Here is a 13,905-nt window from a genome sequence, read left to right on the forward strand (position 1 = left end):
TTTCTGAGCTTGTATACGTTCCAGAAGCAGCTGCATGATGACGTCAGGACGTCCCATGTAGTTCCAAAACGGAAGCTGACAGCCAGTGGGTTTGCTTTGTTTTTAAAATCCAGTTTGGAACATTTAAAATAGATTCTGAATTGTTGTAAAAGAGAATCACRATTCTAATGTGAATCGATTTTTTAGATATTTTAAGCATTTAACATCAGTCAATATCGATATTGTTGATTGGGGTTTTTTTTGTGTTGTTTTTGTTTTACCTATTTAAAATAAGGACCAGAATAAAAACGACGGATTAATTCTGCCAAACTGATGACCTTTCCTCTTTTATCCACAATTTCCTCTCAAGCTGTTGCACTCATTTCCTCCTTTCACTCCACGTTCTTTTTATCTTAAGCATTTCTGAGGCGAAACGTCTTTTTTTTTTTTTTTACCTGGATTACTGAGATGCATCAAGACATGAAATTCAAGTTCAAGAATCTTTATTATCTCCAAGGGGCAATTTGTTGCACAGCCAGTAGACAACATAACAAAGAAAACATTCGTACACAAACACACAAAAATCACAGATGTTCAGTAAGAACTTTAACTGGTGCTGGTTTAAAAGAGTTGTTAAGTCTATTAGTCCTACATTTGATCAACTGGTACCTGCGTCCAGACGGAAGCAGCCTGAACTCACCATAGAGTGATCAGGGTCTGCCAGAATAAGCTTGGCCTTTTTTCAGTGACCTGACCTTGTGTAGGTCAGCGAGGTTCTGTAGGTCTATAGCAGCAGTTCTGCTGCATATCCTGACAATCCCCAAGAGTTTGTTCCTGTTCTTAATTGTTAAAATACCAAACAAACCGATAAAAGTAAAAGACACTCAATAAAACACGAATAAAACATTCTCATAAAAGTTGAATTGACATTAAAACCACAGAGCTTTAAATACGTTCTCTGATGGTCCTTCTTACAGAGTGAGTTCACATGAGCATCAAAATTCAGTTTGTCATCCAAAACAAATMCAAGATATTTATATTGGTGCACGACTTCCACAGCTTCATCATAACCACAGGAGTGACTCTGACACGCGTTACTCAACAGGGGTCGGATTTATAAAACTGGCGTAYGCACAATTTGAGCCCAGAAACTTGCGTACGTCACTTTTTACACCAAGGTTGTGATTTATAAAATCCAAACTTGACGTGAAAATGTGCGGTGCCTCACGCCAGATCTGACCCATGCGTATGCTCATTTTGGAGACGTGAAACTGCGACACAGATGGTGAAGTGGTGAATTAGAGCCACATTGTGTAATGATCACTGTCAGATATTTAATTTCACTTCATAATCAGACTTAGATTTTTATTCAGCTTTTCATCAGCTTTCTTAACAGTAATATTTATGCTTCTGCTGCTGARCCATGAGGACCTTTGAAATAAAAAAAAACTTAAATCTTAAATAAAAGTTCCCGTGCGCAACTCCCTTCATCTGCTTCCTCCTCAGACGACCCTGACCCACAGACCCCTCCCCGACAAGAACAGCAGGACAGCAAAAGTCACGCTTTGGCTACACGCGCAGGGCGCATCCACCTCACCAGTGTGGATGTTATGAAACTTCACGTTTAAAGTCCGTGTTTGTCACATGCGGGGGGAGTGTGCGTGTGTGTGTGTGTGTGCGTGCGTGCGTGCGTGCGTGCGGTGCGGGGGTGTCTGCCGCCGCAGATAACAGAGCAGGCAGGAGGGGGAGAGGACGAGGAGAAGAGCAGTGAACTTATTTCTAATTTTATCTGACTTATTTAAAAAAAAAATTATTGGTTTTTATCATCCAGGCTCTGATGGAAAATTAATTTGAAGCTGAGTATTTTTTTTATTTACTCTAAAGCAAAAAGAGGGAAAATCTGTGTCAGTTACAGACATTCTGTTCACGTGAGCAGCTGTCAGTCAGCACCTGTCATCATCCAGATGCAGACGGAGTGTCTGAACCAATCACTTTTGTTGACACTGATCAGCTGACTGATTTAAATACATCTTAACATTCATGAGGTACTTTGCATTGACGGTTCATGGTTGAGTGTGGGCGTATAGTGGGTATAACCTGAGGCGGGACCTCTTGCACAAACTCTGACGTGCAGCTGTGATTTATAAAGGAAAGATGCGCAGAAACGTGCGTACGCACGGTTTTATAAATCTGAATTGTTTTTGGCGTACGCCATTTCCGCCKTTTGGCCGTACGTTCACTTTTAGTATGGTTTCCACGCAATCCTTTATAAATGAGACCCCAGGTTATTAGTTTACCAAAGAGTGAGTTAGTTKATGCCACCAACCTTGTTTAATTGGGCTGTGAGGCCGAGTAGCTAAAGCCTTTCCTCTGCCTACTTCATACCTCAGTGAAATCAAATTTTCTCTTGATTCTGATCACGTGTCTGTCACGATATATATCAGTATAGATTTATCGCCCAGCCCCAGCTAGTATCTCACTGTGACTGTTGAAAACTAGTTTTCGTCTCAAAACTGTACAAAAATAAGCAAAAATATTCTGTTGCAGTCGCGCTGAAATTCTGAGTGTTTGTGATCCATGCAGCTGCAGTTTGCGTGGACGGTTTTTGAAAGCTGGGGTCTAATTTAGTGCCAAGCTATCTGCTAGGTCACGCATGTTATTTCAAGTCGTTTGTATTTTTCTGTCATATTGCTGATCACCAACACCCCGAAATAACCTGCAGATCAAAGTCCAAAGTCTGATTGGAGCTGATGTAGTTTAAGGCTTTAAAATAAATATGATTCATCTTCACGTGTGGAKTTTAGTTCCTGAGCTGATTATCTGAATGTGTTTTGTTGTTTGCAGTGTTGCTGGTGCTCAGTTTTTATTGGTGCATGAAGAAAAGATCAAAGTAGTTTTGTTTCCATCCTTTTGAAGCTGATTAGGTTACAAAACATGACTGATGTGGTGTGAAATGTTGCTTTAATGTCTGAAACCAGAAGACTAGCAGTTTGGTTAAGCTTAGCTGCATCTTCGCCCTGCCTGTCACTCCCATCCATCTCTGCCCACCCTTACCTTTCATTCATCCTGTCATACTCAAACTGTCACCGCAGGGAGAGGAGGCCAGAAACCTTCCTGGAGAGTCTGTGACCGAGGAGCAGTTCACAGATGAAGACGGGAATCTGGTCACCAGAAAAGTAACCTTCCTCATCCTCCTTCCCCACCTCTCTATTCCTAACCCACAATCATACCTGCTCATCGTTTTCTTCCATTGTTTCTCCTCTCAAAACATCTCCCCGCCTCCTCCTCCTGACTCGTTCTGCCCTCACAGGTGATCAGAAAGGTGGTGCGCCGAGTTTACAACTCAGAGGAAAAGAGGGAATGTGAAGGCCAGATTATACCAGAGGAAGAAACTCCTGGTGGTGGTGTAGCAAAAGGTGAAGCAGATGCTTCAGTGGGAGCAGCAGGAAACAAGGGGGGGAAGGGCAAGAAAAGAGGGAAGCGTTCCCGCCACGGCAACAAGGAGGAAGCCCAGAGACAGAAACCGGAGGTTGGAGTTAGACCGACCGCCTCACTTCGTCAGATTATTAATCTGAGTTTAATTACTGCATGGTTCTCTAACTGGATGAAAATGCTGAATCGTCTGAGCTGATGGTCCAAAAGGGGGCCGGTTTATTCAGTTTGAACTAACAGTCACTAAAAAGGCATATAGCTGCTAATTTTTATTTATTTATATATTTAGAAATTTATTCATTTCATTAAAAAAAATAACTATACACAATAGAAGAAATAAATAAATATATATGCAAATTAAATCAAATGAAAGATAGCAGAAAGACCTAAAAAAATCATTTTTTACCAAAAAATATATTCAAACTATAGTAATTTACAAAAAAACTAAACAAAGCAAAAAAAAAAAACGTAAAGCAGCTGAAAGAAGCATAAAAAGCTTAAATTGATTCAAAAAGTTGTAAATAACAGAAAAGTAACTAAAAAGAGCAGAAAAATGTGAGAAAAACTAAAGGTTGCAACAAAAGAAGCTAAAGAAAGCTGAAACCAGCAAAGCAAAAGCAGAACCTGAGAAAAAAGTTAAAATAAAGATTTCTAAGGATTTTAAAGGGTAAAGAAAGGATGTTGAAGACAGCTTCATTTATTTTCAGTCAGACAATAAAATGGCCGAAAAAGCTAAATATCTCTTTGCTGAAATACCAAAACTTATCGCTGGAATTTCCTGAAGTAGCTGAATATTTTTATATAAAATGTTCAAATAGTACAAAATCTACTAAACGTGTTACGTGCTGAAAACATACTGAAGAAAAGTGAATGATTTGCTTTTATTTTATTGATTTTTTTGGATGTTTTGGTGGAAAACCTGCAGCTCTGTTGGTCCTGACCGACATTAAACTTTGCTTCTGCAGCAGCAGATTATTACTAGTTGTTTTCTACACGTGTTTTAAAGGATGCAGTGGTTTGGAAGTGTTTTTCAGATTGTCATCAAATATTACTGTTTGTATTGAAGTATTAAAATATAACAGTCTTTCCTTTCTTCTATGAGCATGTGTAATATAGTTTGTTCTCATCTTTAACTAATTTTTCTTCCAGCATGCTGTAGAAACCAAGCAGATCTAAGCTTCCATAACACTCATGGCTCCTTTTTAGCTTGACCACTGAAGTGATGTCTTTTTTAATTATTTCTTTTTATCTGTCTCATGATAAACCTCACTGCTCCCGTCAGCCTGGTGACGCTTCCAACAAAAAGACGGGGAAGAAGAGTCAGTCGTAACACCGGAGCGCTCAACTACACCTGGTAGAACATTAACATTTATTCTCTTACTTATGCAGATTATTATTATTATTATTATTATTATTATTAGCCAGGAGAAGAAAACTGTTTTGTTTCCTCTGCAGGTTTCTGAACGTCCACCTGCGACCCCCCCTACACACCCACTCCGGGACGAGAACCACTCCGGAGCCCGGGAAACAGGATCCGGGTCCGTCGGCCAAATCCTGTTTGAATCGTTCACCTTTCCGCATGGTTTTCAGCAAGACGACGTTACTTTTCCTTGATTTCGCATGAGCATGTCACCAAACTCACTATCAGATGGACGTAAGCTGGAAAAATCTACTGGAGAAAAAAAACTTCTTTTTTTTTTTGGCGAATGAACTGCAGCCGGAACTAAAAGAGAGGACAGACTTCACTCTCAGACTCGCCTCATGGTTTGTTTGTTTTTTTTTCCCCCTGGACTGAGTTGCACCATGTGCTTCTTTTATAAGAAATCTAACAGTAAATGGATTGATTTTTGTTGTATATAAATGACTGTATAAAAATCTTTTAAAAACAAAAAAAAAAAACAAAAGTAGCTTCACAGATTGTTTATGCACTGATCCGAGTTGATGAAGCTTCGCGGAGTTCGCTGCGTTTGTTTTCGAGGCCGACGCTTCGAGTGTGTGACCTGATCTGCTCTTCCTACGCAAATTTAAAAAGGAACAAAATGGCTGAATGAAAACGAGGAACGAATGGAGGTAAAACACTTTTCTTTTGTTTGTTTTTTTCTTTAAAGGCAACAGCTGTGGAACATCCTTCAGAGAAATGATTTGTTGCTGCATGTGATGTCACTTTACTTTGAAACGCTTTCCTTTTATCTAATTCAAAGCACTGTAACACAAGTAGAGAGTACTTTAGTGTGTGTGTGTGTGCACTCATAACACAAACATGTCATTTACAACTAAGTTTTTATGAAAACACAAGTGGTGAAGACAGTAAAACTTTTCTCCTTTGCTACTGAAGAAATGCCACTGTCCTCCAACAAAACCTCCAGATTGACATGTTAGCTCCAAACTGCTATCAGTGCGCGCGCACGCATGTGTGTGTGTAACATAAAACTTGTGTACCTCTAAAACCCATCAATCATACCAGAAACATTTTAGCTCTGCTGGTGTTTTTAAAAAAAAAGAGGGACTCTTTTGATTTTGTAGTTTTCTGACGTTCATCTTGTTTGTTATTTTCACGAAACAGAAGATTTTAACCTGAATCAAACCGACCAACAGCTGAAATCACACTAATCACACTCGTGGTGGCACGTTGGTAAAACAAACAACTTATTTCTTTGTGTGTGTGTGTGTGTGTATAAATCTTTTTTCTGTACTTTTTTTTTCCACCCTATGCATTCACTGATCATGAATCTGGTACCAACATGTATGATGAACCAACATAGCCTACACTGGATGATCCAAGTAATTATTTAAGCAAAAAAAATAAATAAATTGTTTTAACTGAACAACTTTAAGTCAGACTGGTTTTTAATGTAAGTTTTTTAAATTGTATCTTTTGCTGAATTTTTTTCTGGAGGTTTCTTCCTGTTAAAAGGGAGTTTTTCCTTCCCACTGTCGCCCCTGTGCTATACAGTATAAATCAATATATTCTACATGACATTTAATGTCTGTACTGAGCTCCTGCACTCAACTGTTTTTGTTTCAATCGTTTGCGTATCTGAGGTTCATGGGTTCACCTTTACTGAGTTACACTACAAAACATCATGCATTATTTTATCTGAACCAGTTTCAGGTGCGGTTTATTTCTCCTGCTGCAGAGGAGCTCGCAGAACCTCCAGCCCTTCACAATAAGAGTCTTAAACACGCACACTGAGGATCGACTTCAAAATCTTTGGTAATCTAAGCTGCAGTTTGTTTTACTCAAAATAATCTAAAGAAACATCAGATCCTTCTCTAATTATTATAGCATTGCTCTGTTTACATGCAGACATTCCCCTTTGACATCACTTCCTGTTTCTTCACATACAAATATCTCAACAGATGTTCATCTTAACGACATGAAATTTGTTTTGCAATATGTTATCAATGTTCTCTTTACAAAAACGCATTCACATTTAATATGAAAATTTGATGCCACAGGCACTTTAAACAGCCCCTCAAATGGGTTTAACTAAAACACTGAGTGCTTTTTGTAGTTATTTCAATAAAAGTGCACCAGTAATAAAAATTATAATAATCTAATATGACATGGATACAGAGTAAAGAAGTCATAAAGTCCTGAATAAAGAGGTTTTTGAGTAGAAGGGTGTTGGGACAGGACCTCCACAGAGCTGGGTCAGAGGTATATAGGGCACCTGGAAGTCATCTGGTCCCTTTTTACAGTTTTTTTTTTTTAATTCATTTAAAAAAATAGGGCCAGCATATAATGAATCTGAGTTAATCAATAACCTGTTTTATATGCTGAGCTAAAGTTTTCCTTCAACATTTGGATTTATCCAGCTTAAAGAGGATCACATGCAGAACATGCAGATGGATTCTTCTACAGTAAAATGTTTTAACGCGTCGCCTTAAACAGCAGTTTTTTTTTTCTAGAATTTTAGGTCAAAAGCCGTTTTAAGTTCTCGATCAGCAGAAATGTCCTGAGTTCATTTTGCAAAATGCAAATATTGAATGTTCTGTTTGCAGCACTGACTATTTGTACAGAGCGGCACAAACACACCCGGGTGACGTGTGGGCCGACGTCATCGCTGCGAATCAGGCCAAAGGAAACGTCTGGAGTTCAGATATTTATTATTGTTTCAGGAGGATGTTTTTATCCTCTGGCTGTACAAACAACAACAACAAGAAAGCAGAACATGGGGGTCTTTTAAAGGGGCTCATTTGAGTGTGTTTGTGTTCAAAATAACTGGATTCCATCACAGCAGATCTGCCAAAAGAAGGTCCACCAAAACTCCTGGACCAGGTAAGATAACCCCGATCTTCTGCTGAGACTGGAGGACCTGTCCACAGGAGGACCTGTCCACAGGAGGTCCTGTCCACAGGAGGTCCTGTCCACAGGATGTCCTGTCCACAGGAGGTCCTGTCCACAGGATGTCCTGTCCACAGGAGGACCTGTCCACAGGAGGACCTGTCCACAGGAGGTCCTGTCCACAGGATGTCCTGTCCACAGGATGTCCTGTCCACAGGATGTCCTGTCCACAGGAGGTCCTGTCCACAGGATGTCCTGTCCACAGGAGGTCCTGTCCACAGGATGTCCTGTCCACATGATGTCCTGTCCACAGGAGGTCTTGTCCACAGGAGGTCCTGTCCACAGGAGGACCTGTCCACGGGATGTTCTGTCCACAGGACCACGAGAAGCTGGACGGAGCGGGGCTTCATGGGAGAGGAGCAGGAGTATCAGAGACGCCCCAAACGTGTGGAAGGAGGAGCTGCGGACAGACAAGACATCGAGGACAAACGTCTCGTGACAGAACTGCACGGCTACAGTGAAGCACGGTGGTGGCAGCGTCATGCTGTGGGGACGGGTTTCATCAGAAGAACCAGCAGCAGTTTTTAAAGGTATAACTTCTTTTTTAACCTGGATGGTTTGTTTGTTTCTAGACCCTCAGATCTGTTGAATAAATGTTTTCTATTTTCCACTGCTTTGCTTGAGCCCTGATATTTGATTTGACCATTTTGACAAACGTTTCACTCTCACTTTCCATCTCTTGTTTTTCTTCAAAATTAACACTAACTAGCAATGATACAACTACTAATAATAAAAAATATAATATAAAGAATTTGTGCAAGAATAAAAAAATCAAAAAGAAAAAATAAGGTCCTCTGGATGGGTTCTTCTTTATTGAAACGTTTCGTCTCTCCTTCAAGAGACTTCTTCAGTCTGATGAGTTTCAGGTGAACTCAGCCTTATAAGCACTGCCTCCACATGGACAAACAGGTTGGTGACATGCAAAAGAGGGCCATCACCTAACAATAGGCTTGATTAGCTCTATTTAGTCGCATGCAAAAGAGGGCCATCACCTAACAATAGGCTTGATTAGCTCTAAAAAAAGATGTTTTGTTTTAGACAGTAGGCTATCAGAATCTGACATTAGGAATCAGAATTTGCCTGTTTTCAGTGCAAACTAATCTCAACAGACTAATAACTAAATTATCACTTTTATCACTATTAATACTTCAACACTTTCAAACTGCACTTTGTGTTCGAACTCAGAACGTTTCATTTTGTTTGATTAGAGATGCTGAAAATGTCAAACATCCAAACTGCAGCCAGTAAAAATAAGAACAAAGTCGACACTTTTTAAGGTTTTATTTAAAAAATATCCCAAAGGTTTTCAAAATAAACACTTTAAAAAAAAACTACTTTCACGACAACTGAAACGACGGGTCCAAACCGAGACGCAAACATTCACTTCATTCAGCCGTTCGGCTCTTCATCCAGAAGCCTGAGCCCAGCATGGTTTGTTAAAGTCAGTTTGTTTTTGAGCTTCCCCTCAGAGTGTCTGAAAGAGACGACATCTTCCTGAGACAAAGACAGTCCTGTCATTTCATTCAGCACCAAAATAATCATATTTCTCATATTAAAGTCTCTGTAGTCTTTTTTTTTTAAAGCTCAGACTCCTTTTTTGTTGTGCAGGCTCAGAGCTCGGTTCACGCAGTACGGGACGATGCTGACGGTGACCAGGGGCACGGTGGCGCTCTTGCAGAAGGACAGCAGGTAGAAGAGGGCGGCGGTGTGGGTGGGGGGCTTGAAGGAGTCGAACAGGTGCAGCAGGAGCAGCGAGCTGACCACGCACGCCGCCTGCGCCGACGCACGCTCGCTCCTCTTGGTCTCGGTGTAGAGGGGCGAGTGCAGGCCCAGGCCCAGGCCGAACAGGGTGCCCATGTTGCGCAGAAGGCTGGCGAAGGGCGTGCTGTCCAGGTGGACCCACTCGGGCCGGACGCACCACCTCTGCGCCTTCTCCAGGGTCCAGAGCAGGTCCACGCCCACGGCTCGGAGCAGCAGGTAGAAGCCGACGGCGGAGGAGGTCAGGAAGAGCGTGGTGTAGAAGTAGCTCTTCATGCTGGCGCTGTAGATCCAGCGGGTCCTGTCGAAGGCCTCGGCCACCATCATGCCTGCGTGGAAATCAAGGCAGCGTTAGACCAGTGGTTCCCAAACTTTTTATCTTCTGATCCACAAAATATTCATGGCAAAAACTTGTGACCCCAAATATTACTGGTCTTAGTACACGAACTTTGTTAATAACCCTAAAAACACAGGCTTTTTGACAATCTAAACAGCTTATACACAAATACAAATATTTACTTATAGTTATTTTGTGTTTTTGTAAAATTTGTAGGGGAAATATTACATCAGAAATTATTTTATTACCCTTTAAAATGATTTATGCAGATTATCCAAGGTGCTTCATGACCCATAATTGGGTGCCAAGCCCAACTTTGGGAACCAAAGTGCAGTGGTTCCCAAATGTTTCAGCTTTTGACCCACAAAATAACTCTAGCAGAGACCTGTGCCCAACTATTTTTGGATGATAAATATTTGCATCAGGTCAACTAAACATGGATATAGTAACAATATTTTTATACTACATTTATCTATTTTAAATACACTAACCTCACTCATTTGTAACAACTAAGGCAAAAATGTAATTAATTCAGAAAATCTTTTCWGGACCCCACCTTGATGTTTCGGGACCCCACTTTGGGTCCCGACCCCAAATTTGGGAAACACTGTTTTAGAGGATGCTCCACTAAGCCCCGCCCTGAAATGTTGGCACTGTCTCACACTGACCTGTGATGACACCAGCAATGACCTGATGAGGGAAGTGAGCGGCGATGAAGACCCTGGACAGACACACGCACACCTGGACCCCCCAAAACAGGGACCACAGACCAGCCCTCAGATACCTGCCACAAAAAAAAAAAAAAACTTAATTAGTCAGAACTCCAGGTTTAAACCCCACACTGTAATCTGAATGTAATAAAACTATTATTACTGATCCTCTTTGATCATTACGAGTTATTTATCTGTTTCGAAATGGAACCCAGCCCACAGTAACACCCTCTGTTCAACTAATTCAGCTCAGGCGTCAATGATCCACCACGGTGCTGATAATGTGTTCTGAATGATAACGACGCAGGGAAAGTGGTAAACAAAGCTGAGGCCAGGAAAACTGCAGCTTTCTGTACATTCTGTCAAACTGAGTGGGTTTATTTGGGGGGGGGGTGGGGACTCACCAGTTAATGTTTGATGGCTTCTTGCTGCTGAGGATGAGGAGGATGGACGTGACCAGAGTGTAGTAGACCCCCGCAGCCCCCATCGCATGTCCAGATGGACTGCCTTGATTACACAAAGAAAGGTTGATTTAATCAAACTGAGTTTTGTCTTTAAAGAATAAAAAAAGGAGGTAAATATTATAAAATGCTGTCTGGTTCAGTTCTGTAACAGTTTCATCTTATTCACTAAATAGTTATTAATGTTGTTTTTGTTTTGTTTAATTATAGGATGTTTCAGGTTGAGTTTGATTGTTGAAGTAGTTGTTTTTTTTTAATAAGGGGCAGAAATGATCAGATTGTTTCATTCAGAACAAGATTTACTTTATTTATCACTTGACAGATTCAGTTTTAGTGAATGAAATAAATCAATGAAATTAAATAAAACTACACCGATAATCAAGAAAATACTCAAAACAAATTTATAGTTAGAGTAAAAATAGCAGTTTTACTGTTTTTTTTTTCTTTAGGTCACAAAATTTGAAGAAAACAAAAAAGAAATGATTTTTTTTTACTGTAATTCTTTCTAATGATGCAAGTTATGCAAATAGACTCTTGCTGACATGAAGGTTTTACTCTCAGTTGCTTTTTTGTAATTTAAAACACATTTTGTTGAGCTTTTCTTTTTCTTCTTTCTTTTTATAATTGTTTTTTATTTGTAGCACACTGATGAAAGTCAGGATTTAGCATCATTATATTCGCCAAGTTGTAACATCAGTAAAAGTAAATTAACAGTTGTTTAACCTCTTAAGCCCCAGGGGGTTTTCTTGATGTTTTTGCTCGAAATCCCATGCTGAAATGTAACTGAGTGTATCTCAGCATTACAAACTCTACTTAAAKAATCTTGGTATCAAAATAAAGATAGCACTTAAGAGATTTTATTAGAAGTGTAAGTATTAAAACAGCTGCTGTTGTTTTAAAGATATTGAGGATGGAATATAATTTTTTTAAATTTTTTTCTCTCCCGTCTGAATAATTTTTTCATTAGACAGTATATAACCTATTTAAAACCATAATKAATCAGGCTAAAAACTCTTGGAAATCATAAATCCACTTGTGGACATCACCTGTGCAAAGATTCATGCTGCTAAAWCTAACTGGAGCAAAGTTACAGAGGTTTAAGTAAAGAAATAATTTTGTGTTTTGTCATTCTGCACAGACCATTATGGTACCATTAATAAATGTTAAGAGATCTTAAGATTTTACATCTGAAAGTTTTTTTTTACCTGCCTTAAAAGTCCTTAAAAATTATCCAAACATTTATTTTGTCACCATATATATTATTTAAAATAAAGAGAAATTATACTTTAATTCAGTTGGATCATATTCACTCTACATCAAGTGGAAAAAAAACTCTCAACACACTTTACAACATATTTAGGTATCTGCTTTAACTTACTTTAAAAACAAATGTCTTTTTTTTTTCCTTTACAGATTTGTTGGAAATGTATTTACAGATTTGCAACAATCCCATTTTGTACAGTTTGTTTACTTTCTGTCATTTGAACTGTGTGGATGTAAAAATAGTTTCCATGAGCTTTTAGCCAAGACTCTTAGCTTTCTATTGATGCCTAACGTGTCAAAGTTCAAATTACAGATCTTAAGCTAACAGAAAAAAGATATAGAAAACGGGAAATGCTGTTTTGCATGGGGGGGTCAAAAGGTTAAATGAAAGGATGAAAAACGACATCATGCTTTGCTGTTTTGTGATTTGATCAAAGCTGCACAACTTAAACAGGAAAAATCTATTTAGCTGTGATCATAAAGTTTTATCTTGAGGCTAAAAGTTGATCCTAAACTCTAAACTGTATTTTAACAGTTTTGTTTGTTTGTTTGCATGCAGACTGTGGAGGAAGCTGTGTGCAGAGGCATCCCTCACCTGGTCCGGTCTCGCAGGTCATCGGGTACTGCTCGATGTGAGGACGCGCCGAGTCTGCGTAGTGAGACGTCTCGTGGACCCACCAGTACGGCCTCTCCCCGAACAGGATCCTGAACGACAACACCTCTGTTAGGAGACATTCAGAGACGGGCGAGCCGAATGGATCGAGATCGTGAACTCAGCTCACCACTTAAAGACCAGGTTGAGCCAGTCCCCGATCACGGCCACCCAGATCAGCTTGACGCCCACCGAGGGCCGCAGGTGAAACCAAAGCGGGAAGAAGATGAAGAAGGTGTTCCGGAGGTCCGCCGCCCAGGAGACCCAGAGGAACAAGCCCTGAGCATCTTTGTAGTTGGTCTGCAGGTAGCGGGTGCTGCTCACCCCCAGTCCCTGCACCACATCCATCACAGAGGTGAACATCTCGGGGGGAAAAAACCACAGCTGGGAGGGAGTCTGGCGATGTGTGAGGGAGATGTTCCTAACTGGACTGTTGCTTTCCGTCTCACAGCTGCTCGACTTTATACCAGGAGACCCACTACACAGACGCATGCTCGTGTTGATCTTTGGACCTGACACACGCGTAATAAAACACCCGCAGTTTGGGAGGTTCGACACACAAACAAGGTGAAAAGATAAAGGGGGGATTAGAAGAAAAAAAACGGGGAAAAAATTGGATTCCTTCCCACTGAGTCAGCTCTGAGGGGGGGAGGTTTCCTTCAGCTGACAGCTGAGGGGACAACGATGTTTGCTTTTCAAACCTATTGTCTGTTCTTTCTGCYACTTATTCATCAGTTATATAAATGTTCCTTTAATGATTCGGTGAAAACCTCCCTGCAGGATGGAGCAACAGGTTTGGAGATTGCGTGATTGAAATATCAGCTTGAAGCTGAGGTGTTAGTAGGTCAGGCAGGAGGAACTGTGATCAGATATGATCCATCACTGCTGAATTGCAAAAACTGTCCACCTAACCAAGTTTTAAAATCTTATATCAGTCAAAAAGTCTTTTTCATCTTGTTTTGAGA

The 13,905-nt window shown here is 40.3% G+C and overlaps 2 protein-coding genes across 2 annotated transcripts in view; one reads left to right on the plus strand and one right to left on the minus strand.

The window, feature by feature from the left end:
• The window catches only part of ank3b (ankyrin 3b), a gene marked incomplete in the record, with an annotated part of 112,918 nt that extends 106,682 nt beyond the window's left edge, over nt 1–6,236 (plus strand). Inside the window, 4 exon segments of the mRNA XM_014032731.1 lie at nt 3,072–3,155; nt 3,290–3,508; nt 4,694–4,765; nt 4,867–6,236. Coding sequence (XP_013888185.1) covers nt 3,072–3,155; nt 3,290–3,508; nt 4,694–4,741 — 351 coding nt within the window.
• A 2,788-nt stretch (nt 6,237–9,024) lies between these two features.
• Nucleotides 9,025–13,447, minus strand: g6pc1a.2 (glucose-6-phosphatase catalytic subunit 1a, tandem duplicate 2). The gene is made up of 5 exons (XM_014032756.1): nt 13,071–13,447; nt 12,884–12,993; nt 10,969–11,071; nt 10,523–10,638; nt 9,025–9,846 (listed from the first exon to the last, which is right to left on the minus strand). The coding sequence occupies exons 1-5, from the start codon at nt 13,430–13,432 to the stop codon at nt 9,344–9,346; spliced, it is 1,194 nt and encodes a 397-aa protein (XP_013888210.1). The 5' UTR covers nt 13,433–13,447; the 3' UTR covers nt 9,025–9,343.
• Between the last annotated feature and the right edge of the window lie 458 nt (nt 13,448–13,905).

This window comes from Austrofundulus limnaeus, unplaced genomic scaffold (genome assembly GCF_001266775.1).
Source record: "Austrofundulus limnaeus strain Quisiro unplaced genomic scaffold, Austrofundulus_limnaeus-1.0 Scaffold7, whole genome shotgun sequence".
In the NCBI taxonomy this organism is placed as follows: Eukaryota; Metazoa; Chordata; class Actinopteri; order Cyprinodontiformes; family Rivulidae; genus Austrofundulus; species Austrofundulus limnaeus.